Source organism: Delphinus delphis, chromosome 15 (assembly GCF_949987515.2).
Source record: "Delphinus delphis chromosome 15, mDelDel1.2, whole genome shotgun sequence".
Taxonomy (NCBI): Eukaryota; Metazoa; Chordata; class Mammalia; order Artiodactyla; family Delphinidae; genus Delphinus; species Delphinus delphis.
Genome location: NC_082697.1, coordinates 17,269,813 through 17,296,045, shown reverse-complemented (window position 1 = coordinate 17,296,045; position 26,233 = coordinate 17,269,813). Strand labels below are relative to the sequence as shown.

At 43.7% G+C, this 26,233-nt stretch overlaps 1 protein-coding gene across 2 annotated transcripts in view; it reads right to left on the bottom strand.

The window, feature by feature from the left end:
• The window catches only part of PTPRT (protein tyrosine phosphatase receptor type T), a 1,079,376-nt gene that overhangs the window by 404,751 nt on the left and 648,392 nt on the right, over nucleotides 1-26,233 (bottom strand). For both annotated transcript variants that reach the window (XM_060030771.1, XM_060030772.1), the window contains exon 8: nucleotides 9,080-9,376. In XM_060030771.1, the coding sequence (XP_059886754.1) occupies nucleotides 9,080-9,376 (297 nt within the window). The remainder of the gene's footprint in view (nucleotides 1-9,079; nucleotides 9,377-26,233) is intronic.

The following is a 26,233-nucleotide window of genomic DNA, read 5'->3' as shown; positions in this document are numbered from 1 at the left end:
CCTGATTTCCATGGTATAAATATCTCCACCGTGGTTGATTTTAAGCAGTGAACGTGATATCACTGGGTTCAGAGGTTAGAAGAGAGGCTAATGATTAGCTCTATCAAGCCAGTATCAGCTGGTTTTGAGTGGAAATAAAATATATTATACACGTCTTTACCTTCTTAGCATATATAAGCAGGGCCCCGTGATATAATGAAAGAGGCATGGGTTTTGATATTAGCTATTCATTCATTTAACAAATAGTTAATGAGCATCTACTAGGTGCCAGGCAGACAATAAACACACACACACACACACACACACACACACACACACACACACACACACAGTATTTCAGGTAATGATAAGTACTACAGAAAAGGATAAAACAGAGAGAGTGTTTAGGGAGATACTGGCCAGGAATAGGATTGTATCTTAGATAGGGTTGGGGGAAAAGCACAGATAAGATTTTGGGATCTACTTATTGGCTCTGCCATTTGTTACTTAAGTAGCCTTAGACAGGTTCCTTAAACTACCTGAGCCTCAGATTTCTCTTCCACCCAGTATCAGTAGCATCTACATCACAGTATTTGGCAACTGACTGTATGAATGAAGAATATCAGCTCAACACCTAGCTCATAATGGACATTCAAAACCTGTAACTGCACTTCTCCTTATCCTTTATGATAGCTCAAGGTCAGCTCTGCGAAGATTAACAATGTACTGAGCCCTAATTAAATGATGGCTCGGCACTTACTAAGATGTGTATAGCTTTTTATCCTTAACTAAATGACTATGGATTTCACCAGTTATTGCCTTGTTGTTATCGCTTTTTATACTTTTCTTCTCACTGTCCTCTTTTCCAGATTTTATGTGCTGCATCTTGTTACTGTACAAGTACACATCCCTAGCAACACGCAGCCTCTTGTTACTGCAGCTTGTTACTGTACAAGTACACATCCCTAGCAACATGCAGCCTCTTGTTACTGCATCTTGTCACTGTCCAAGTACACGTCCCTAGCAACATGTAGTCTCCTTCTAGCTTCATGTGACCTGAGAAACCAGATAATTAACCTTGTTAGAAACGCACATAAAATACAAGCACTCATTCCTAAAATATCATTCTTCTCTATGATGAAAGTACATGTCTTATACTAAATGCAATAATATATGTATTATATGTGATTAAGGATATATTCAATGTGATTAAGCATATTATGTTAATATATTATATACTATATGATTAATAATCAATTAGATTTTTATACAATTATTATAAATTATATGGGAATCTACATTCCTTATTGCAAAATAAGAAAAATGATAGTTTGCTTTTTCATGTTTGGTGTTAAGATTAAACAAATCTACATTGCTGATGAAAATGTAAAATAATAAGGATCTCTATGGAGGAGTATCTGTCATCATCTAACGAAAATGCATCTGCATTTACGCACTGACCCCAGTAATCCAACTTTCAGGAACTTCTCATGAAAATGCATCTCCACAATACCAAACAACATATGTACAATACTGGATACAGTATTATTTGTCATAGCAAAAAATGGGAACAACCAAGTGTCCACAGGACCCTACTTGAATTAACCATGGTATATCCACATAACGAAGTCCCACACAGCTATAAAAAAGAATGACACAAATCTGTACAAACCGACATGGACTGATTTCAAGGATATATTAAGTGAACAAAAACACAAGATGCAGAGTATACCTACTATGCTATCTTTTACATAAAAATAAGAGAAATAAAGATAATTTTTACTTTTTTGCAAAATGAACTATAGGAAAGATGTATCTGAAATAAATACAAATGGTTACCTTCCAGGTGCAGGTAAAAACAGTGTGAAAGAGAGATGCTGGCAATTCTCTGAGTGTACCTTTTTATACAGTTTTGACTTTTGAACCAAGAAACTGTTTTGATGTTAGAAACAATGACATTGAACAAAAAAGGATGGGGGGAAGGCAGACCTTAAAATTGAAATAAATGAACCTAGTAGGGTATCAAATTGATAATATAACCATCCAGAGAAAAGAATGAACTTTTGGATATGGTATCGTGACTACTCAAGGAGAGAAAAACTAAAAAGAAAATCTTTAACCTAATTTAGTAGTTTTCTTGTTTGTTAGGAGGACTGATATTGTAATTCTGAGACTACTTTGTGTGTATTGCAGCATGGAGCAAATGAAAAAAATATGTGAATGTTGGGGTTTTCACTGTGGGAGGAGGGAGATAGATATATATGGATTGAGGGCAAGTGCAGAAGAATCCTGAGGTGTTGGATTTGAATTAGTGTGAGTTCATGATTTAAAACAGATAAAATTATATTCCCCAGCTCTACCTTCTTGGAGAGCCTAGAGGCAGTAACACCCCATCGAGCACAACTAAGATGCGTCTCTGAAAACAAACAGAAATCCTCAGATAACTGGTTAACTCCAGGTCTGGGGCAGAGACATTACAAGGAGAGTCTGGAATATTCTGTCGCACTAGAAGCAAGGAAGACTAATGAGAGCATGTCCAAAGGACCTAGGAGCCAATCTGAAGGGACCCCCCCAGCCATATTTAAGACAGTTTGAGCATTGAAAAGAATAATGATAGTAATGGAGTTTAATACACTGAGGAAGAAAAAATGACCCACGAGTCAATAGGGAAAACAAATGGGGAGGGGGATGAGGAGAGAAAAGCTCTTTTATAAAGAACAATGCAAATTAATACATGTAGAGGGAATGCTAGATTTAGAGCACCCTTTTGTAAATATCAGCATAATAACTGATTCAGGAGAGGATTATCAAGGAGTGTTAAAACCACTGGGTCAAAAGTTCTTGGGGAGACCCGGAATTGCCAAAGCAATCCTGAGGAAAAAGAACAAAGCAGGAGGCATAACCCTCCCAGACTTCAGACAGTACTACAAAGCTGCAGTAATCAAAACAGTGTGGTACTGGCACAAAAATAGACATACGATCAATGGAACAGAATAGAGCGCCCAGAAATAAACCCATGCACTTACGGTCAATTAATCTTCGACACAGGAGGCAAGAATATTAAATGGGAAAAAGTCTCTTCAGCAAGTAGTGTTGGGAAAGTTGGACAGCTGCACGTAAATCAATGAAGTTAGAACACACCCTCACACCAAAAATTAACTCAAAATGGCTTAAAGACTTAAACATAAGATATGACACCATAAAACTCCTAGAAGAGATCGTAGGCAAAACATTATCTGACACAAATCATACCAATGTTTTCTTAGGTGAGTCTCCCAAGGCAGTAGAAATAAAAACAAAAACAAACAAACAAAAACAAGTGGGGCCTGGGACTTCCCTGGTGGTCCAGTGGTTAAGACTTCACCTTCCAATGCAGGGGGTATGGTTTTGATCCCTTGTCAGGGAGCTAAGATCCCACATTCCTCATGGCCAAAACCAAAAAAAAAACAGAAAAAAAAACAGAAGCAATGTTGTAACAAACTCAATAGACTTTAAAAATAGTCCACATCAAAAAACTCTTAAAAAAACAAACAAAAAAACAAATGGGACCTAATCAAGCTTACAGGCTTTTGCACAGCAAAGAAAACATAAACAAAATGAAAAGACAATCCATAGAATGGGAGAAAATATTTGCAAATGATGTGACCAGCAAGGGCTTAATTTTTAAAATATACAAACAGCTCATACAACTCAACAACAAAAAAAGCAAACAACCCAATCAAAAAATGGGCAGAAGACTTAAACAGACATTTCTCCAAAGAAGACATACAGATGGCCAATAGGCACATGAAAAGATGCTCAACATCACTAATTATTGGAGAAATGCAAATCAAAACTACCATGAGGTACCACCTCACACTAGTCAGAATGGCTGTCACTAAAAAGTTTACAAATAACAAATGCTGGAGAGGGTGTGGAGAAAAGGGAACCCTCTTACACTGTTGGTGGGAATGTAAATTGGTGCAGCCACTATGGAAAACAGTATGGAGGTTCCTCAAAAAACTAAAAAGAGAGTTGCCATATGATCCAGCAATCCCACTCCTGGGCGTATACCCAGACAAAACTCTAATCCGAAAAGATACATGCACTCCAATGTTCATAGCAGCACTATTTACAATAGTCAAGATATGGAAACAACCTAAGTGTCCATCAACAGACAAATGGATAAAGAAGATGTGATACACACACACACACACACACACACACACACACACAAACGGAATATTACTCAGCTATCAAAAAGGATGAAATTATGCCATCTGCTACAACATGGATGGACCTAGAGATAGATTATCATACTAAGCAAAGTAAGTCAGAAAGAGAAAGACAAATACCATATGACATCACTTATATGTGGAATCTAAAATATGAGACAAATCAACATATCTATGAAACAAAAACAGACTCACAGATATAGAGAACAGACTTGTGGTTGCCAAGGGGGAAAGGGGGTAGAGGAGAGAAAGACTGGTAGTTTGAGATTAGCCGAGGCAAACTGTTATATATAGGATGGATAAACAAGGTCCTACTGTATAGCACAGGGAACTATTGTCATATTCAATATCCTGTGACAAACCATAATGGAAACAAATATGAAAAAGAATATATATATATATATATATATATATATATATATATGTAAAACTGAGTCACTTTGCTGTACAGAAGAAATGAACACAACATTGTAAATCAACTATACTTCAATAAAATTTAAAAAAAAGTTCTTGGGGAATAGGATCCTCAAGGATCTCAAAGCATCACTGCACAAGTGAGCTAATTTACGAAGAGAAAAGGTGCTGCATTTACTGTGGAGGGACTGGATGGTCCCCATCTTATCTAAGGGACCAATGCAGCAACATCAGTAGAGGGCGCTCCCTGACATTACGTACCTCTTGACATGATACAGTGAGAAATATACGTCACCAACCCGTAGAGCATTTCTGCCAAACATGTCTCACATTCTGGTTTGTCACATAAAATCAGGTTTAATATTATTGGAAATATGAATGTGGGTTATCTATTTGATTATTTGAAAATTAATGCTAAATTTCTTAGATGTTCTATGGTACTGTGCGTATGGAGGAGAATGGCCTTATCCTTAGGTCATGTCATGTATGCTAAAGAATTTAGGGGTCAGGTATCATGATTTCTGCCACTTACTTTCAAAGAGTTAAAAATATTCTATGTATGTTTATATATATTTCCATATCAAATATCTCATACCTAGGTATCATATATATATATATATATATATATATATATGAAAAAATACACAGCGAGGTATTCAGAAATGCTGAATCTAGTGAAGGGTTTACAGATCTCGTTTGTACTATTCTTTCAATTTTTCTATGGTTTTGAAACATTTGAAAGTAAGGTCTTGGGTATGAGTCATTGTATAAAATATAACATGCCTGTGAGTGTCTAGATTCCATTTCACAGTCTTGGCTGTGGTCTGGTTGAAGGCAGAGAAGTAACCACCTAATAAATGAGTCACGGTTTTGTATGAGACATTTGTGAAGAAAAGGGGAAAAATAAAGAACCTGTTTAGTCTCCTATTAACGATGACCTCCCAGATGAAGCAACAGGGCTCAGTGGCCATGACCTCCTCTCACCAGTGGTGGATTACTTCACACGCTCACGAAAGCACCGGAGTGATGAAATTACTAATTCCGTATATTCCCCAGAAGACAATTTTGTAGCACAGATGAAAGCAGCGTGAGTCCAGTCAGCTCAATCTGCAAGGCTGCTCCTTGGTTCCCCAAAGGGGGTTTCGGTTCATGGACTAGAGCTGAGCGCCACCCCCAGCTCGACCTTGAGGTGAATGAGCTCCCAGCAAACAGAGATGGTGCCTCTCCCCTCTTTAGGAGAAATGGAACCTAATCCCGGCATGCAGAGGGCACTGTGCTCTTCTGAGACTTTCCTGCAGCCCGGTGGTTCCTGAGGTGGGGCCTCAGGAGGGCTACAGGATGGAGGCCTGGTGTCTTAATGTTGGTGTGTTTACTGTGATAATGGCCACACATCTCGGTAGAGCAGGAATGGATGTGATATTAACGGTGTTTGATTAAAATTTAATTTCAAAGCTTTGCTGCTCTCAATTTGTTTTGATCAAGGCCTTGTGATTTTTTCTTTTCCTGATGACAAGACGAAGAAAGGGAGAGGCTGAGGCATGCCTTAAGGATGGGATTTGGGATTTGCTGTTGCACATGGAGGTAACCCTCAAAAAGCAGCCCAAGGTGGGCAGAGCATCTTGGCAAAAAAATGCCCTGAGCTGTTCCTGGGCCAAACCCTCCTGTTCATCTTCTGCATCCTGAATCTTCATGCTGGATCTCAACAGTGGCTCCTCCCTGTCTAACAACCAGGTCCCTCATGAACACTTGTCACTAAACCCCCCTACTTGCCCCAGCTCTGCTTCTCCAACCAGGCACTGACCACATCGCCACTCCTTGAAAGCTGATGTCATAATCTACAACCAGTTACAGTGGACGTCTATAGCTCTGCAGAAATGGGTGGGTGCTTTCTGGGTTGGTTGTGCTAGAGGATTCTTTGTCAAGATTTTTTTTTTTTTTTTTAGTGCAAATGTAGTAGCCACATTTAATGAAAACTTACGATCTGATGAGCATGATTCCAATTTCTATATACACCACCCTTTTTAACGAGCACAACAACCTGTAAGGTAGGTACTATTACTATCTCCTTTTTATAGATGAGAAACCGAGGCACTGAGAGGTTAAGCAACTTGCTCCAGGCGTATCTGGCTCCAGAGTCTGCCTTCTCAAAGAGGGCATTATTCTACCTGCTGGAGGAAGGGGCTGTACATTTTTGAAACAATGGAGCCAGATCTTGGGAAACTCCTGGATCAAAAGCGAAATCCAGGGCCACATGTCCTGGGCTGCAAAATGAAGCCAAGATGAGATGTCTGACCCTCTCTGTTGGAGGATAGATGGCAACAGGCTCATAGGAAACAGGGCACTCAGAACTTCTGGAGAAGCTGGTCTTGGGGAGAGCTGCACCCACAGAAGACTGAGGTTCATTACAAGATAGGAAGATGGGGGAACAAGGTGACAGAGGCTGAGTCCCCACTGCTACTGCTACCTAGAAGCACAGTCTACAGGGGCTGCGAACAGAGTGGCTGTGAGGATGAATTTAAAGGGGATCAGGAAGGGTTTGTCATGAAGGCAGGTTTGATAAAACTTCCAGGTCTAGGATGGGACGGGGTGATATGAGAATTGGGAGACAAGGTGAGAGGCTGGAGCTCCTTCCTCTATCTCCTTGTGGGACTCTGCAGCTGAGGGTGTGGGTCTGGATCCCACCAGGGACCATCACTCAGGGGTCCTTCGACTTGCTTATATGAAATAAGAGTACTAGACAGGACCGCCATGGAAGAGGCTCTGCTTTGAGTCAAGTGTGAGGATTTGCCTCATGTAGTAACAATGACAGAGTTCTGCCCGGATCCCTTCTAATCACTTTATGCCATTTTTGTGCCCTTTGGTGTTTTGTCTGCATGTGTAGAAAGCCAAAAGTTCCTGAGAATTTACTTCCCAATCCTCCATCCCCATTCCAGACCTAACCATTGGCTGGCAGCCGTGATCTGGAACCATAGTGATATATAACCTGCCCTATAGAGTTCTCCTGCAGGCCCAGGTCACAGCCCCCTGGATTTGGCCTGAAGCTGTACCTGGGCTTCCTCCCCTTCACTGTCCTGCTTTCCCCACTCCCTCCCCAGTCTCCCCTGTGAAACCTTCCTTAATCGATCATTTGCAGATCAATCCACATGAGTCTGATGCCAGGAAACTAACTAAAGACACGCCTCGAGGCCAGAAGCAGTCTGGCTGGAAGGAAAACTGAAATATGGTCACAGAGAAGTGTTTCTTAGATAAGTCCTAGAACCAGCAAGTCCTGTCCTACCATAAATAACATAACCACCGTGGCGGAGTTACATGCAAAATACAGCAGGGGTCTGAGAAGAACACCCAAGTTGGCCTGGGGCACTCAGGGAAAGCTTCTGGAGGAAGTAGCACGTGAGCAAAGACTTGAAAGATTATAAACAGAATTCGTCCCACAAACGTGGAGGAGAGGTCATTCTGAGCAGGAGAAACAGAGCAGCATGGGCAAGGAGACAAGGGCGGGAAAAAGAGATGTGTTCTGGGAAGTACACGTGGCTCTCTCTTCCTGGAGTCTTAAGAGGAATGCTGGAAGATAAACTGCAGAAGGCAAACTCATCGGAACGTTGTGGGCGTGGAGCTGGGGGATGGGGAGGGGGACATGGAGGCACCCAGGCTGACTTCAGGTGTTTACCTTGACTTAGTAGATGCAGTTCACTGATGTGAGGAACACAGGGAGAGAAGTCCGTATAGAAGAGGAGACAGTTCGTTTCTGGGTTTTTTTTTTTTTTTTTTTTTTTTTTTTTTGAGGTACGCGGGCCTCTCACCGTTGTGGCCTTTCCCATTGCGGAGCACAGGCTCCGGACGTGCAGGCTCAGCGGCCATGGCTCACGGGCCCAGCCGCTCCGCAGCATGTGGGATCTTCCCGGACCGGGGCACGAACCCATGTCCCCTGCATCGGCAGGCGGACTCTCAACCACTGGGCCACCAGGGAAGCCCTGTTTCTGGGTACTTCTGAAGATGCCTGTAGGACACCCAGGTGAATATGCGGTTCTGGGTGCATTCAATGTGTGTGCCAAGTTCTTTAAGTGTATTTTCTGATCCTTATTCTTACAGAATCCAGAGCCGTCTGATTCCCAAACTCAACATGCTTCAACAATACTATCAATACACAGCTTCTCTTTCGGGAGGCATCAGTGTGGTTAAACGCTGGTGTAGCAGGTGGTATAAAGTGAGAAGAGAGATGGGGATGTAGAAAGGTCAAACTTGAGTGTGTGTCTGCGACAGAGTTGCCATTGTCTAGGGGGACAGCACCCCTTGGAGTTGTGCACTGCATAGCCTGTGTGGTGCTTTACTGAAGAGCCTAGAAAAGGGGCTGATATACCAACAGAGAGATGAAAGACGCAGCAAACATAAAACCTCCTAAGCGCTAGGCATGGCCCCCCGAGCAGGTCTGGCATTCCCCGTTCCCGAGTGAGCATGCGCACCGCCTCACTCACCATCCTCCTCCGTCTGCACCACCAGCTGCTCACTCTCCATCCGGCCCTCGGGGTTGGACAGCAGCAGCCGCAGCCGGATGGTCATGAAGGGGCGCAGGCCCCGCAGGGTGTAGTGGGAGGAGGTCTGAATGAGCTCTTCGGCCTCGTACTGTTGCTGGTTGAACACATACTGGTACTGCACCGTGAGGTTGTAGCTGTGGCAGCGGGTCACCGCGTAGCCGAAGGGCTCCCACTGCAGCGTCAGCTGCCGGGCTCGGATGTCCACGATCTCCACGTTTTGCGGGCCGTGCACCGGGTCTGCAAGACACACACGCGAGACACAGGGCTCTGAGGAGGCTGTCAGGAAGGTGGGGTGGAGGCCCCGCTAAAACAGGGGAGAACAGCTCTTCAAACTCAGCCCAATCACTCAGCCACTGCCTTCCTGATTTCGTCACCTAGAGTATAATTTAATTAACATTTTTCTGTAAATCAAACTCCTTCTTCTTTTTTAAATAAGGCATCTAAAAGAAAACACAACTATTTAAAGGGAAAACCTGAATCACTTGCCATAAATAAATGTTTACCATTTAAAACAATGCAAAGTTGTTTTCATCAGGGTACCACCAAAAACCATGTTGGGTACCACTAACAGCACACACAGCACTTTGGGGAAATACTAATTGAGAAGGATGCTGGAGTTCTGATCTACCTCTTTACATTTCATCTGGCCACATCCCCTCCCCTTGAGAAACCAGCCCCATTTCTTTAGTTCACCACACTGAGGTGCACAGTCTAGAAATCAAATTGCATCCTCAACACACAGCATCCTCAACAGGTCACTGTGACCCATTGACAGTGCCTTGGAATTTCCCTTCCTTTCATTGACAACACAACTCATCCTTTCCTAGCCTCCCACAACAGTCCTCAACCCTTCCTTCTTTCCTCTCCACTTTTTTCCAAACAGGCCCCTCCAGGGGCATCGTTCTAAAAACAGATCTGATCCAGCAATCTCACTCCTGGGCATATATTCAGACAAACTGTAATTCAAAAAGACACATGCACCCCTATGTTCACAGCAGCAGTATTCACAATAGCCAAGACATGGAAACAACCTAAATGTCCATTGACAGAGGGATGGATAAAGAAGATGTAGCATACATATACAATGAAATATTCCTCAGCCATAAAAAAGAAAGCAATAATGCCATTTGCAGCTACATGGATGGACCCAGAGATTATCACATTAAGCTAAGTAAGTCAGAAAGAGAAAGACAAATACCATATGATATCACTTATATGTGGAATCTAAAATAGGACACAAATAAACTTACCTATGAAACAGACTCACAGACATAGAGAACAGACTTGTGGTTGCCAAGGAGGAGGGGGTTCCGGGGAGAGAAGGATTGGGAGTTTGGTATTAGCAGATGCACACTATTATACATAGAAACTACAAGGTCCTACTGTGTAGCACAGGGAACTATATTCAGTATCTTATAATAAACCATAATGGAAAAGAATATGAAAAAGATTTTATATATATATATATAACTGAATCACTTTGTTGTAAACCGGAAACTAATACAACATTGTAAATCAGCTATACTTTAATTTAAAAAAATAACAACAGATCTGATCATGCCTTCTCACCTTAGTGCTGTCTCCCATTCCAGCCCTCCCTACTGATCTTGGTCCCAGACCCCCATATATAACATTGACTATGTTTATTTTATTATGAATATTCTATTTACACTTTACACAAATTAAATAGATGTGTTTGTGCACAACATATAATAAAAAACAGAACTTTTCTTTTTTTAATCCTCATTCTATATGGTTTAGGCACTTGTTACGATAGAAACGTAACTTCTTTTATGATCGGCATTCCCCATAAGTTCTTCTGTCAGACTCTCTTCGCTGGGAGTAGTTAAGCACAGGCTAGAGATTCAATCCGTGTACTTCCCACCCCCCATCCCGCCCACCATGCTACCTCACTAGCTGTGTGACCTTGGGCAAGGGCACTGCATCTCTGAGCCTTCATTTCTTCATCTATAAAGTGGAAATTATTGCGCTAATCTCAGAGGGCCGTTAATGTGTATAAAATGAACTGTAAAGAGAGAGAGAAAATTGTCTCTACCTAGCTGTGGGCGTTCCTCTTAGAGAGAATGGCCCTTCTTGGAGAAATGCTTTAAGAAGCTTGTTTGGAGTAGACGCTGCAGTCCCAGGGCCTTGGGATCGGCTGTGCTTAGCCTTTAGAGGAAGAGAAAAATGAACTCACTGGCTGCTGGCATTGAATAGGAGAGGATGGGGGTGAACAAGATGGTGTATTTTTGGGTGGAGCCCAATGGGACTATTCTCATGTGACTCCTAGTCTTCAACAGGGTCCTCAAAATACCACAAGATGATTGGCTGTGATTTGATTTCCTGGGGCTTCTGAGATCTGCATGCCTCACTTGGGCCAAATAAGATGTTGCATGGGTACAAAGGGACCAGAGGCAAAGGGGACTTGGAAAATATGTCCATGTGTTTTACTGACACCTTGAGAGATGATTTGGGCTTTCTCAGGCTATGGAATTAAGAGGTTCAAGGACATCTCAGTTCAAGTGCAGAAGACAAGACCTCTGGTGGCCCCGTGGGTTAGATACACGTGGGTGAAAGTGTTCTGTAGGTTCGAGAACTCGCATTCAAGAAAGGGCAAGACAGTGGCTCTTTATTAAGCAATAACTATGGGCTGGGCAGTTGCGTGCTGAAAACAACTGTCCGACGTAGGGAACTGAGGCCAACGAAGGGACATGACTTGCCCAGGGCCACACAGCTAAGTCCCCAGCTCTGGACTCCCACGGCACTTTGCACAGCTATCCAGCCCACTCAGCATCCGTCACGCTTTCTAGGAACTGCTTGTTCCTTTATACATCATTCCTCCCAGGCTGCAAGGGACCATGTGCTGTTTGTCCAGCAACCCCAGCACATGGTACTGAGTCTGATGATGGGCCAGTTCATGTTGCTTAAACTGAGATGAACAGATGGTGACCTGTTTTTGAGAACTGAGCTTGGACCCCCTTGACTCCACAGTCCCCTGTTCTGTCCCCTCTAGCACGTCACCGAGTCTTTAAGGTGAACTTATCTATTTTTCAATTCAAGCAAGAGAACGTCTTAAGATCCTACATGATGGAAACTAGTTTTCAAAATGTATGATGGAGGCATTCATGCTTTCACTATAACCCCCGCCAAGCATCAGATGCCACACCCAGCTTCTGCTCCGGTAATTGCCTACAGCAGGTAGAGTCTCAGGTTTACCTTCCGGTTGGTACAAACAAGTCAGAAATTGCTGAGAAAGCCTTGTGTGTGCAGTGGAGACTGGTTTGTTGAACTTACATCCCTCGTGTAAATATGCCCAAGCCTAGAGCCTATGGCTTCTGCCTCCAGATAAGACTCCGTCCATATGACCTTCTTGAGTAACAGCCTACAGGCCACTGAGATGGCATACAGTGGGAAGAGAGTGTGGCTTACCTGGGAAGCTGGAAAGTCTTCCTCTGATGGACAAGTAAAGTGGCTTGGCCTCCGGGTTCACTGTCTCTATGCCCTTAGACTTGGCATGAGGGCCCTGTCCCGAGTCCTGTGAATTGGGGAGCACACTCCGGCCATCTGCAGACTCTGCCCCCCTCCTGAAGCAGGAGGCAATGGGCCAACGTCTCCACCTGGTCCTTGGGCTCCCCATTCTGGACCAGGCTCCAGACACCTGACAGCCTAGAATTCCCTGTCCCAGTGGCTCCAAACTCATTTCTGGGGCTTGTGTGAACCTCTTCCCTTGGTTTGGCCATCCAAGGTCACACCATATTCCATGTATGTACCCCTAGGTCCAACGGGTGATCAGAGCGTGGCTGTTTGGAGGAGGAGACCTTTGTGGGGAGGGATGGAGGCAGGTGAAAGGAGAAGGAAAGAGGCTGCAGGTCTGTGTGTGTATCTTGTCCCAGACCCATTTGTGTTCTTACATACGTTAGGGACAAGTGTATATGTGTGTGTGTGACTGACTCATATCTTCAGAAGGTTCTTTACTCTGCAGCTGCCTCTGGAAAGGTAGGGTGGGCCTCCTAACTTCTGATCACTCACCACTCCTCTTCTTTCCATGTTAGATCTTACTGAAGTACCATTTTCAACCTAATACCAGAGCCCAACCTGCAACATGTACCTTTCCACCTCCAAATTCCCTCCCTCGTTTTCCACTGCCCACTCTTTGAACCCTACATTCCTAAAGCAGAGTGAGTGTTGCATCCTGAATCCTTTTACACCTCCATCTTCCCTCTGCTTGGGCTGCCACTGGCAAATCCCTATTCAATATATTCAAGGCCGGGCTCCAATGCCACCCTTTCTTTGTAACTTTCTCCAAAAGCCTTTCTTGCCCAGGCAGAATGAATCATCATCTGTTTTCTTTAATACTTCTCCCATAGTCCTTATCAAATTGCAGATTAATGTTTGGATGTTTGGTTCATGCTCACCTCGCCTGCTAACCTGTGAGCACCTAGATCTCTTCATTTTTAAAACTGGACATATAGCTGATTAATAAATGAAGAATGAGTAAATACAGAAAGCAGGGGATAACTGAAGACCAAACCAGAATCAAGGCCTTAACATCCTGCAGGGGAAATGCAGTAAGTGAAGGAGTGAAATCAGGGCTCTCTCTATACTCCAGCTGTTAAGGTAATCATGTGGTTAAGTTAGAATTCCAGCCTCTTGCTTTAAATGGACCCAGACTCCATTCCTGCTGTCAAAGGCAATAGCTGTAGAATCAAGGCAGAACACCTTATTTAAAACAAGGAGCAGCAAAGCAGATTTCCAATTCATGAATTTTCTATGTATTCATCTTTGCATGTGGAGTCGGCTGTAACATACGTACTATTCAAAGTTGAACCTAAATTGAGATAATTTGGGGCATGGGGCTGAAAATGTGGAGGTGGATAGCTTGTATGTAAAATGAATTTTTTATCCATCTGGAGATACGATTTGAGTTCCTTTCAAATTAAACTGCAATGGAGTCCTAGGCAGCTGGAAACATTATTGCCGACATAATTTGATACTGAAGGAGTAGTAATACATTGACAGATAGTTCGATGTGACAATTAATTTGCAATTTCTGCATGGAAATGCTACATGAAGGGAAAAAAGGAACAAAAATAAAATCCATCTTCTTTCAACATCATCCAAACCTACTCTCTTGCTTCCTTTCTTCCATCTCCTCTAATTTATTACAGATGTTTGGTGGACAGGAATTTGTTGAATATTATCACAGACATCCTTATGAAGGTAGGCAAGGACAGGAATCCAGAGGCTTCACTTAGGGATACTGGTACCCTCACCATCCAAGGTCACTGGGTCCTACCTACCCCGACCACTAGAATCAGGTGACTCTGTTGTCACCCTCTTGCAGCGATGTCATAGAGCAGGTGTGTCATTCACATGTCCGTTGGCTTACCCAACACTGAAAAAATACTCTTGAGCAGGGAGGCATCATGACATGGTACAAAAGAGTGCTGGATCTGTCATCACCTGGACCTAAAGCAAGTCACTTGTCCCATCTGCGTCTTTGCCTCATTTTTCTCATGTGTAACACGGGGATGGTACTTCTGCCTTTTAGGGCTACGAGGTGAATTAAGGAGATAGTGTCCACCAAGCTCCCAGATGGTACTTGACCCAGCTGTATTCCCTTAAATACAGCTCCCACCTCCAGAAGGGAGGCAAGGCAGGGGAGCCACTGAGATAAAACAGAAGTCCTGCAGGTGACCGTGGACCCCTGGCCTGGTTCTCAGTCCAGCTGACTGCTGGGTTCATGCTTTTTAACCAACTGTAGTTTGGAGTCAGCAAGGTCCCATTAATGCATGTTCAGATATAGCTCTATCTATTCTTTCCTTTCTACAAACATGTCTTGGACCTCTGAGATGGGACAGACATTAGGGATGCAGGGGAATGAGGCAGACATGTTCTAGCCTTCATGAGATTCATGCTCTAGAGGGGGATGCAGACACGACAATTGTGAAGGATGGAATGATGAAGCCTGAAGGAGCTTTTGCAGGGAAAGTGCTGGGCTTCCAGGCAGCACATGTCAGAAAGACACAGCCTTACGCTGGAAACTCATCTGAGCCAATTTAATCATGACTCGTGCACAACCTTACATTCTTTTTCATAGAAACCAGAAGCCACCAAAGAAACCTGAGGTGAGTGAGGGTTAATGATTCCTCCATAACTGCATTATGAGGTTATAATAAAAGCAAGTCTCAGGCTAAATTCTACTACACAGATGAGCATTTATTACACAAATGTTTATGAGCAAGCAGGCACAAAACAGGTCATACCATCCACTCCATAAAGCTCAGTGAAGCTCAGCACCTGTCTTAGTCTTTTTAGGCGACCTGGCTCCTATCTCGCATGTAGGCTCATTTAAGGCAGCTATGACAGTATTCTCAGGTAGGAGTTGACAAACTTTTTGTTGTTGTTGTTAAAAGTCTAGATAGTAAATATTTTAAGCTTTGTGGGTCAGACAGTCTCTGTTTCAGCTATTTGTCTCTGCGGTTGTAATGCAAAGGCAGACACAGAAAATGTGTAGACAAATGGGCATGGCTGCGATTCTCTGAAAGCTCATTTACAAAAATAGGGATAAACTGGGAGTTTGGGATTGACATGTACACACTACTATATTTAAAATAAAATGCCTTTCCATGAAAAAAAAAAAGATAGCCTAGGCTGTGGGCTGTACCTTGCCTACTCCTGGTCGAGGGGCAAATCAAGTACCATTACAGACACATCAAGTAACCAGGTATCCTTCTCAACCAACAGGTGACACAGGACCGTTTAGGAAGCAAGGCTTGGATACCATCCCTAAGGCTAAGAGCTAGAGGCCTTACTGGGTTCTCCTACGTTATGTACATCTGGAAAGTGCTTTCACAATATTTTGGCCAACCCACATATTTTGAATACTTTCAATTTTACCAATTAGAGTCCATTTACAATACTTATGCTAGTTGACAGGTCCCTGATTTCAACCACCACAATCAATTTCTGGCATTGAGTGTACTGATTAGCAAAATGAAGCTTGTGGATCAAGACATGGTATCAGAAACACCTGGGCTACGTAGTGTTGTCTCTGGAGAAGGGGCTTCTCAACTGGAATACCAGGGGACTTCCCCTAACCAGTACGGTCTTGATGGGAAGGCTGACAGCACTGGGTTACAGCTTAACCCGTGACTCATCCATAACATTCCACTGGTAAATATTTGAGAGTAAATCACCAATAGTGTAATGTGGAGTCTAGAGGCCAAGAAGGCTGTCCTGAAGGAGGGGGCCTTGGGCAAAGGATGGATGGGATTTAATGAAGTAAAGGTACAAGTTTTGGGGGGGATGGAGAATGGAGAGTAGGGAGTGGGAAGGTTAAGCCCCAGGCAAAGGAGTCAGCACATTTAAAGTCCAAGATACAAGAAAAAAGGAGCAAATGGCCGTCAAGATTCTGCTGCACGAATGGACATGGCATATGAGCAGGAATCCCCTCCCTCCCACTGCAAATGCACACTCCATGCAGTGACGTGTCAAGCCAGTCTGAGTGTTACACACTATAGTAATGGTCCCTCCCACTATTCCTAAGAAGTGAGAAGAGCAACTAAAGCAGTTGTAACAGAGTGATGCAAGTATCCTTTGTCAAAAGTCAAGCGCTGGACAAATTCATTCTCTTAATGAATATTTTTGAGTTCCTACCACGTACCAGGCACTACACTAGATGTAGGAGTGAACTAAGCAAAAATCCTCTCTGCCCTTAAGGGGCTTACATTCTCGTGGGACATGGGAGATTAAATAATATATGAGATAATCAAAAAATTAGAATGTCAGATGGCAGTAAGTGCTCTAGAGAAAAATCAAGCAGGGAAGGGAGATTAGGGGGTTGAGGGAAAGTTGGGTCTAAAATTTCACTTCTTTGATTTCAGGTCCTGCTACCAGCTCCTTGATCTTTCTTGATTTTTCCTCTCTCTTTACACTAAAATCCTTACTCTTTCCCTGGACACGGCTTAGCTTGAAGTATTTATTGAGCACCTATGGAATGGTAGGCTAAGTGTTGGGGACAAAGTGTTAACAAGAACAGGCATGGTCCCTGCCACCCTGGAGCTTAAAATCTGGTGGGGGACACAGAGTGAAACAATCATAATGACAATCCAACATGTGAGCTGACAAAACTGCATGTTGTCGTAAGTGTTCTGAAGGAAAGCGATGGGGGTTAGCTGGATAAAAATGGCCATCAGGGCCTGCAGGTATGACGGTCAGGAAGATACTTCTGCAGAGCTGACATGTTGACTGAATGTTATCACCCTTCCCTCCTCTCTCTAGTCCCTCCTTTCTCTCAGCTTCCATTCATTGTTTGAACCTCAGTTGTTCTGGGAAAGCCTTCTCTCAAATGCTTATCTTTCCCATCGTTGGGTTAGGTGTCCCCCTCCACATCCCCACACTGAACGGATGAGTGAACTTGGCTGGAACGTAACACAGGGTAAAACCAGGGCTGGTGCACCAGCCCTGTCCTGTGGGCGCCACCGTTCAGCAGCCCGGGGTGTGGACGGGGAGCCACGAGTCAGATACGGCCCAGGTTCAAGAGGCAACCTATGCGCTGGGGGCCACGGACCTCAGGCCAAGGGTGAGCATGACAGCTACCATCCAAGGACCTTGGGATAGTTATTAAGCCATTGTCTCTCGGCTCCAACACCCCTTCTACGCCCTGTTTCACGATGCTGGGGCTGGTATTCCATAAATCACATGTCTGCTCCATCACCTGGCTCTAGGCTAGTCTCTGCCGGTAGGGGGCGATAGAGGGAGCCTGCAGGGCTCTAGGAGGAAGAAGAGAGTGCTTCCTGTTCCTGTGGGCATCACTCCAACATCACTTCTTCACCCCCCAGGGAAGTTCATTCTGTCACAGCAGTTGGATCTAGTTTGCAGTTTCTCCAGCACTCAAAGAGCAAGCTTCACTGCAGAACCTCAGAGACACCAGCACCATCCAAAAAGAGCTTCCTCTTCCAATTTTTAAAATGCTTCTAATTCCAGTCTGTTCCCTTGCTCTCCCCAAGCCTAGCAGTACCTGTTCCCACAGTTGCTATATTGGTATAATACTTTCATGTTCTCTTTTTACCTTTGCAGTTTCCCAGCCAATTCTTTATATATAGTTAACCAGAGGTTTCCAAACTTTCATGGTGACCTTGGTGTTTTGGTAATTTTTTCGCAGAGTTCCTAACCAAAGAAATACCTAATAGTTTCACTTATTCGTTAGTCCAAACAACTTATTAAGTATTTATAGCCTAACCACTTAACAGTGGTTTGAGAAAACAATACACACAAATCAAAAGAAAAAATGTTAATTCCAGTCTTAAATAACCACGGTTGCTTACTAATGGGATACGTGCACCTGTCAAGCCCTACACAACTTCTCAAACTGTGGATTCAGATTAGACACCGCCGCTCTTGTTGCCTGCGCCATGTTGATTTTTCTGCAATATTTGCTTTTCACCTCAGTAACAACAGGAAGCCTAGCTTGGCAAAGATATGATGTCACCGAAAGGAATGTAGCCCAATCTAATGCTGAAACTGTGGATCACCTCAGCTTAGTAGTTTGTACAATGTCTGACAAATGACACTGTTTTTCGTGATCATTTAAAATTAAAATTCTAAATGCCCTCACACGGTGCCTTGGTGAGTTCACTGCAGTGGCCTGGGCTGCCTCAGCACAGTTTGAGAACCACGATAGTTGACAACTCATAACAGGCAATCCTCTCTGTTAAAGTAAATGGTGTGATGAATCTCCGAACTCTACCTTGACTGATCTAGATGCAGGACCCCAACGCCTGAACTCGATCATTTAGCGTCTCCCACCTTCCTCTCCCCATGCTCCATTCTGCCTTGGTACCCCCTGCTTACAAATCCGATGCTCTAGCTGGCCGCACTCTGCTTCCCAGCTCTGGCACAGACGTGGCTCTTCCCTCTCTGCCCCATCCAGATGCATCCACCTGGCGGGTTGCTGAGCAAGGAGCAGGGTGGCCAACCACACCTCCTGTGACATCAACGGCTCATGTGTTCAAATGCCAGGAAGAATTAAATGGACAGCAGCACAAGACTGCAGCCTGGAAATAAAAACTGTAGAATGTTTAAAAATTACTTTTGTGGCTGAGGAAAATGGGTTGGAAAGAGAGAAGCAATTTCTAAATTACATGGTTTCGGTTTCCAGAGAAAGAGTTTCAGGGTAGGGCGGGGGAGAAGGTGAGCCCACAGCATCTTCCGGGCTTCACTTCAATTTACACTTAATTCATGGCAAGTCCCCCTGTCTTTAAAAAAAAAAAAAAGAAAAAAGGAAAAGGGAAAAAAAGCTGGAGAAAGAATAAAACCTGAAACATCTTTGATGGTTCAAAGCCACCTAGCGCTGAGCCCAGGTAAGGTATTAGCATTCCGAACGCTGCTTCTCCTTGGGACACACAGTCTGGCTGTGAACAACATGGGCCCTGGAATTAGGAAACAGTCCGTAGTGTAGCTAATCCACCATTGCTGTGATGCTGGTGAGAAGCCATTTGTAATGTAAATCAATTTATTTCCAGAATATGTCAAACAAACAAACAAAAGTAATATCTCCTGATTGGACTCTGATGGCCCCTCTCCCAGAACTACTACCTTCCCTTTCAGCTGGAGAGTTCAGCTTTTTATACTCGGATCTGAGGTCTTTCAAAGGGGAGGCTTCTCATAACAGAGAAGCCCCCACCCCAGGACATTCTTGATCTCCCAAGGAATCACATTTATCTAGACTCTGCTCAGGACTGCTGGACCTTGGAGAGGCCTGCCGTGTCAGCAGCCCCAGAAGTGCCTACCAAGCTTTCTTATGATGTCCAACACTTTTTTTTTTTTGGAAATGTACAAGAGTATCACTACATTGAAGGAAGAATTTCAAACAAAAACCACTGTCAGTGAAAGGTGGCTTATTCTCTGCCGAGTCTCATTTGAGACTCACCTACGTAAGGAGAAAGGGCACGTGATGAAGCAAAAGTTGTCTATCCCAGTCACCTTGTGGCAAAACACCAAGAAGAGAACCCCGGCAGAAGAGCAGGGGAAGGAGAACAGAAGCTGGAAGACCCATCTACCGCCGATTATCTGCCTCACTCCCTTGTGAAACACCCTCTGGCCTTGGTGAGCACCTCTCAGCAAAGGTGAGGGGCTAAAATGTATACATGGTGTTTCCTGGATGATCCTTCTAATAGAAGGTGGCGCCTGGCCAGGACCCTGTGAGACACAATCCTAGCACAGGCTCTTACGTAAGCCGCCAAATGATAATCCTTCACCTCAGAATCCTGGAGAGGTCACCATCCTTCCCTCCGGATTTTCAATGTCAATTTACCCTTCTGAAGCTGCCTCTGCACAATGTAAGCTTTTTCTTAGGTGTGACCAGTCAAATGCCCTTCCCACACTTCATCTCCCCTCCACCTGTAAACACTCCTGCTCAGGTGCCTGACGTTTACACACTTTCTCTCTCCTGCCCATCAAAACTTACTTACGCACTGTGTGACCTTGAATGAATCTTTTTACCCTTTCTGAACCCGTTTTACAATATCTAAAGTGAAACTAATGATCCGTATCTCCTAGGATTCTTGTGAGATTAAAATGAAATTATATGTGCTCATATACTAGTGGGATGTTGCTGTGTAACAAACAGCCCCCAGAGTCACTGGTTTATAACAACAGACATTTGTCCTTGAGCTCTTGTCTGATCTAGGCTGGGCTCAGGCCTGCTCCATGTGTGTTTATTCCAGGGCCCAGGCTGAAAGGACAGCAGTTACTCAGGGCATGTTCTTTCTACAACAGATGCACCAGAGCTAAGCCAACTCATGCAAGAGTTCGTAAGACCTCCTTCATGTCATGTTCAGTATTGGACACATCCACCACATTGGCCAAAGCAAGTGTCTAGGCAAGCCCAACATCAAGGGGGCTGAGCCTCCCACAGTGGGGACGTGGGGATTGAGGAAGTGAATATTTGCTGAATGATAACCCCAACTATCACAGATCAATACGGGTTCATGTTTTGGTTAACATGACCAGCCAGCACTTCACACAGCACAGACTTGGTCCCCTGAGGGGAGGACAGTCTGACTTTGAGTCTGGTCTCTAGGGAGCTAGAATATTCTGCTGAAAACACAAGGCACATGTGGTTACCTGCTCTACCTCCATGTGGACTATTCTGTGATGTGTCCCACGGGGAGAGGGGCGGAAGTCTAACAGACACACCTGGAGGATACACCTGGCATTTTGAAGTCCCTTCTCAATCTCAATACGAACCTTCTGATCCACCAGCCAAACTGGTCAGGTAATTCATTCCTGTCCTCACCTCCCCAATACTGGCTCAGACCACATCCCTCCAAATCCCCTGCTATCTTTTGCTCCAAATCAAAATTCCTGTGATAGGCAAAATAATGACCTCCCAAAGATGTCCACATCCTGATACCCAGAACTTGTGAATATGTTATCTTAGGTGGCAAAAGAAACATTGTGGATGTGATTAAGGATCTTGAAATTAAGGAAGATTATCCTGAATTATCTGAGTGGGCTCAGTGTACTCACAAGGGTCCTTATAAGAGAGAAGCAGAGGTCAGAAAGACGAGAGAATGCTGTGCTGCTGGCCTTGAGTATGAAGGAAGAAGCCACAAGCCAGAGAATACAGGCAGCCTCTAGAAACTGGAAAAGGCAAATAAACAGATTCTCCCTTAGAGCCTACAGAAGCAACACAGCCCTGCAGACCTATTTTAGACTTCTGACCTCCAGAATGATAAATCTGGGTTGTTTTAAGCCAGTAAGTCTGTGTTGATTTGTCACAGCAGCAATAGGAAACTAATACAACCTTCAAGTATTATTCTGTGCATTTCTATATTTTTACACACTCTTCACTCTCATCGCCTTTCCTTCGTAGATGCACATTATTATATGTTTCACATATGTTCCTTTGGTTGAATGAGTTCTTACAAAATGCATGTAATTGTTTAGTATGCATGCATATTCATTATTTACGTCGCAATATGTTATAGCCCCTTCGCCTTTTCATCGTTCAGCACTCTGATTTTGACGTCTGCCTAGGCTGCCACGTGCCCTCAGTCCATTACTCTCCATATTCCACAGTGTTTCACGGTGTACGTCCTCCATAGCTTATCCATCTACTCCCCACTGATGGACGTGCAGTTTGTTTCCAACTCACCACTACCAGAAACTGTGTTTAATTTTATGCAATTTTATCATGTGTGTAGCTCCGTGTAGATACTGATACCACCTGATTTCAACTGTCTCCTCACAAGGCTCCCTCATGCTGACCCTTTACAGACACATTACCCTCCCCTCCCCACCATCTGAAACCCTTAGCAACCACCAGTTTGTTCTCTACCTCTATAATTTTATGATTCCAAGAATGGTATATAAATGATATCACACGGTACGTTACATTTTGAGATTTTCTTTTTTACTTAGCGTCATTCCCTTGACAATCATCCAATCTGTTGCCTCTATTAATAGATGGCTCCCTTTTTACAGCTGAGTAGTATTTCATCGTATGGATGTCCCACTGTTTGTTTAACCAATTTCACCCACTGAAGGACATCTGGGTAGTTTCTGGTTTGTGGTTAAAAAGGTTCTGGTACCAATTCCAGCGTGTGGAGGTGGGGGTTTCCCACATAGTACCGAGTAATTGTCCAGACACCAGCTGGGCGCCCTACAATTCAACTCAATTCTGACACCATCTACCCTGAGATAGCATCAGATTCCACAGATTAAGGGTCCTACAAGAATACCCCTCACCCCCCCCACACACGTCAGCTGCCCGTTGTAAGTCCAGGTTGTCACCTGTACTTCTGACCAACTGGCTATAAATCAGAGGTTCCCAGGACCCCCTCCTCCACTTTGATTAATTTGCCAGGGCAGCTCACAGAACTCAGAGAAATATTTTACTTATAGATTACTGGATTATTACAAAAGGATACAATTCAGAAGCAGCCGGATGGAACTGATACACAAGACAAGGTCTGGGAAAGCGTGTGGAGCTTCCATGCCCTCTCAGCACCCTTCCAGCACCTCCCTGTGTTCACCTCCCTGGAAGCTCTCTGAACCCTCCCTTTGGGGTTTTTATGGGTTTAATTCTGTGCTGCAGGCACTTGGCCAAACACATTTATGGAGGCTTCATTCCATAGGCATGATTGATAAAGTCACTGTCCATTGGCAATTGATCTCTATCTCCAGCACCTCTCCCCTCCCCAAAGGCTGGAAAGTTTCAACCCTCTAATCACAAGGTTGGTTCTCCTGGCAACCGTCCCCAGTCCCATCCCGTCCCCGACCCCCGTCCCGTCCCCCCCCCCCCCCCCCCCCCCCCCCCCCCCCCCCCCCCGCAACCATCTGCCATCCTTAGGTACAGCACAAAGTCACCTCATTCACATAACAAAAGTCGCCTCTAGTGCCCTTATCACTTAGGAAATCCCAAAGGTATTAGGAGCTCTGTGCCAGAAATGGGGACCAAAGATGTTTCTTATTTTAAAAATTGCAATAGCACAGGGATTGTGATGGACAAACCTGCTATGGACATTCAGACACAAGTTTCTGTGTGAACACAAGTTTTCATTTCTCTGGGATAAATGCCTAAATAACTGCTGAATTGTACAGTATATTCATTTTTAGTTTTAAAATAAACTGACAAACTGTTTTCCAGAGCGACTGAACCAGTTTACTACCTTCCCTCAAGTGCTGTATCAGCCACCCCACTTCTTCACATCCTCACCAGTATCTGGCGCGCCATCACTATTGTTTTTATCAGCCATTCAGATAGGTGGATAGTGACGCCCCCTGGTTTTAATTTGCATTTCCCTAATGGCTAATGATGTTGAACATCTTTTCACGTGCTTTTTGCTATCTGTACATCCAGCTCATTTGTTTTTAACTTTTGTTTTCTAGTAAATGAATTTAAAGCTCCAGATTTTCCTTGAAGTATTGTTTTAGCTCTGCTCTATTGTACAATATAGAAATGCTCTGCTTTCATTATTATTCACTTCATGATTCTTTATGATTTCCGTGTTAACCCAAGTGTTACTTAGTAATATGTTATTTAGTTGTCAAATTCATGGGAGTTTTAAAGCTGTCCTTTAGTTATTAATTTCTAATTTTATTGTAAAATAGTTGAGGAACATGGGCTGTGTGATACGGACTCTTTAGAATTTATTTGGGCTTCTTTTATGGCCTAATACATATTCTATTTTTTGTGATTGTTTTGTGTGTGCTCAAAAATGTGTTTTCTTGGTTTAGGTATACAGTTCTATATATTAAAATGATTTACTATCAATTTGTCAATATGTTAATAAGCTTGAGTTTATGAATTATATATTTCAGATCTTGAACATCTCTCTATTTTTGCCTATTTGACATTATTCCATTTAAATAGATTGATGTCCCAGTTTGGTCATTAACTTGCTTCCACCAAGAATGATTGCCATATCAACAACCATAATTCGTAAATGCTTATCCATTATTTCATGTACAGTTTCAAATTCTGTGTCCTGGGCACTTGACTAAGCACTTGGCTTATATCGCATTTACTTCTCACAGGGATAATTCTCAACGTCTCCATCTTACAGATGAGGAAACTGTGGGTCTAGAAGCAAAGTGACTATATCATGCACCCAGCAAATGGCAGAGCTGACATTTCAATGCAGATTTTCCCAGTAAGTCCATGCTTTTAATGACTCAAAAGGAGGGGGGCCTCCCCATCCTCGGAGGACCTTTAGGATTTGTTTTTAGGCTAAGAAATTCTCCATCATTATCACTGTCCGAGTTAATATTTGGCAAGCTCTTGCTAGGTAAGTTCTAGGTTCTGTGCTAAGAACTGCATGTGCATGATCCCTCATGGCCACCCTACAAGCTAGGTTTGAAATCCTAATGTTACAGAGGGCTCAGATAGGGTTCCCAGCTAGGATGCGAACTCAGTGGTGACGAGTCCAGGACCTATGCTCCTAATCACAAAGTAGACTTAGTGTTACCTGAAAACTGGGTTCACCTCTTGATGGCTGTTGAGTCAATAAACACAACCAAGCCAAAGACTGTTAATTACTGAGACCTGTTCAAGGACAACCATTGAGACCAGGCTTAGATCACAAAATGGCTTAGGCCAAAATGGCTTCTCTTATGTCAAGAAAGCCATTCCTCGTTCTCTTTCTCTAGGGACCTCCTAGCTTATCTGCTTACATTAGGTCTCCCACACTGAACTGGAGGCTTTACAAACAACATTTCATGTAGCCCCACAAGAACCTTGAGAGGGAGGAAGTAGTGTGCTTCCAGTGGTTCTCTGGATGACTCTGGGGTCTCCTGAAAGAAGTCCTCTGCCCCTCTTACTTGATGGAATCACTTCTTCCAATTGCTTGTCATCTGAAGCACAGCATCCTTTTTTGATTTTCCATAAACGAACACACTCCTACATGCAACCCTTAGCCCTTGTCCGAGGTGCTTTCACACTCTTTGCTCATTTCTTCCTCTTCATCACCCCCTCCAACTCAACTCCCCATTTTCTAGGCATGTACACCTGCCCCGCCCCCCCCTTAACACTTCTGATCCTTTCCTGTTTTCTCCTGGAAAAGTCCTACCCTAAAAAGGACTGCTAAGCCAGATACAACTGACAGTATCTTTTAAATGTGGAGACGTGGGCTGCTCTCACTCATCCCGACCCTTTTATCTACTCGCTGTTTTGCCCTCCCCACGGTTCCCTGGAGTAATGAGAGAGAGCAGTGAGTTATTACCATGTTAAGCTGCACTACATGGCTTCGTGTTATGCTTAGAGACCTCTGGAGAAATAACGATGAGATCACTACATCTTTTTTTTTTTTTTTTTTATACATCTTTACTGGAGTATAATTGCTTTACAATGGTGTGTTAGTTTCTGCCTTATAACAAAGTGAATCAGCTATACATATACATATGTTCCCATATCTCTTCCCTCTTGCGTCTCCCTCCCTCCCACCCTCCCTATCCCACCCCTCTAGGTGGTCACAAAGCACCGAGCTGATCTCCCTGTGCTATGCGGTTGCTTCCCACTAGCTATCTATTTTACGTTTCGTAGTGTATATGTGTCCATGCCACTCTCTCACTTTGTCCCAGCTTACC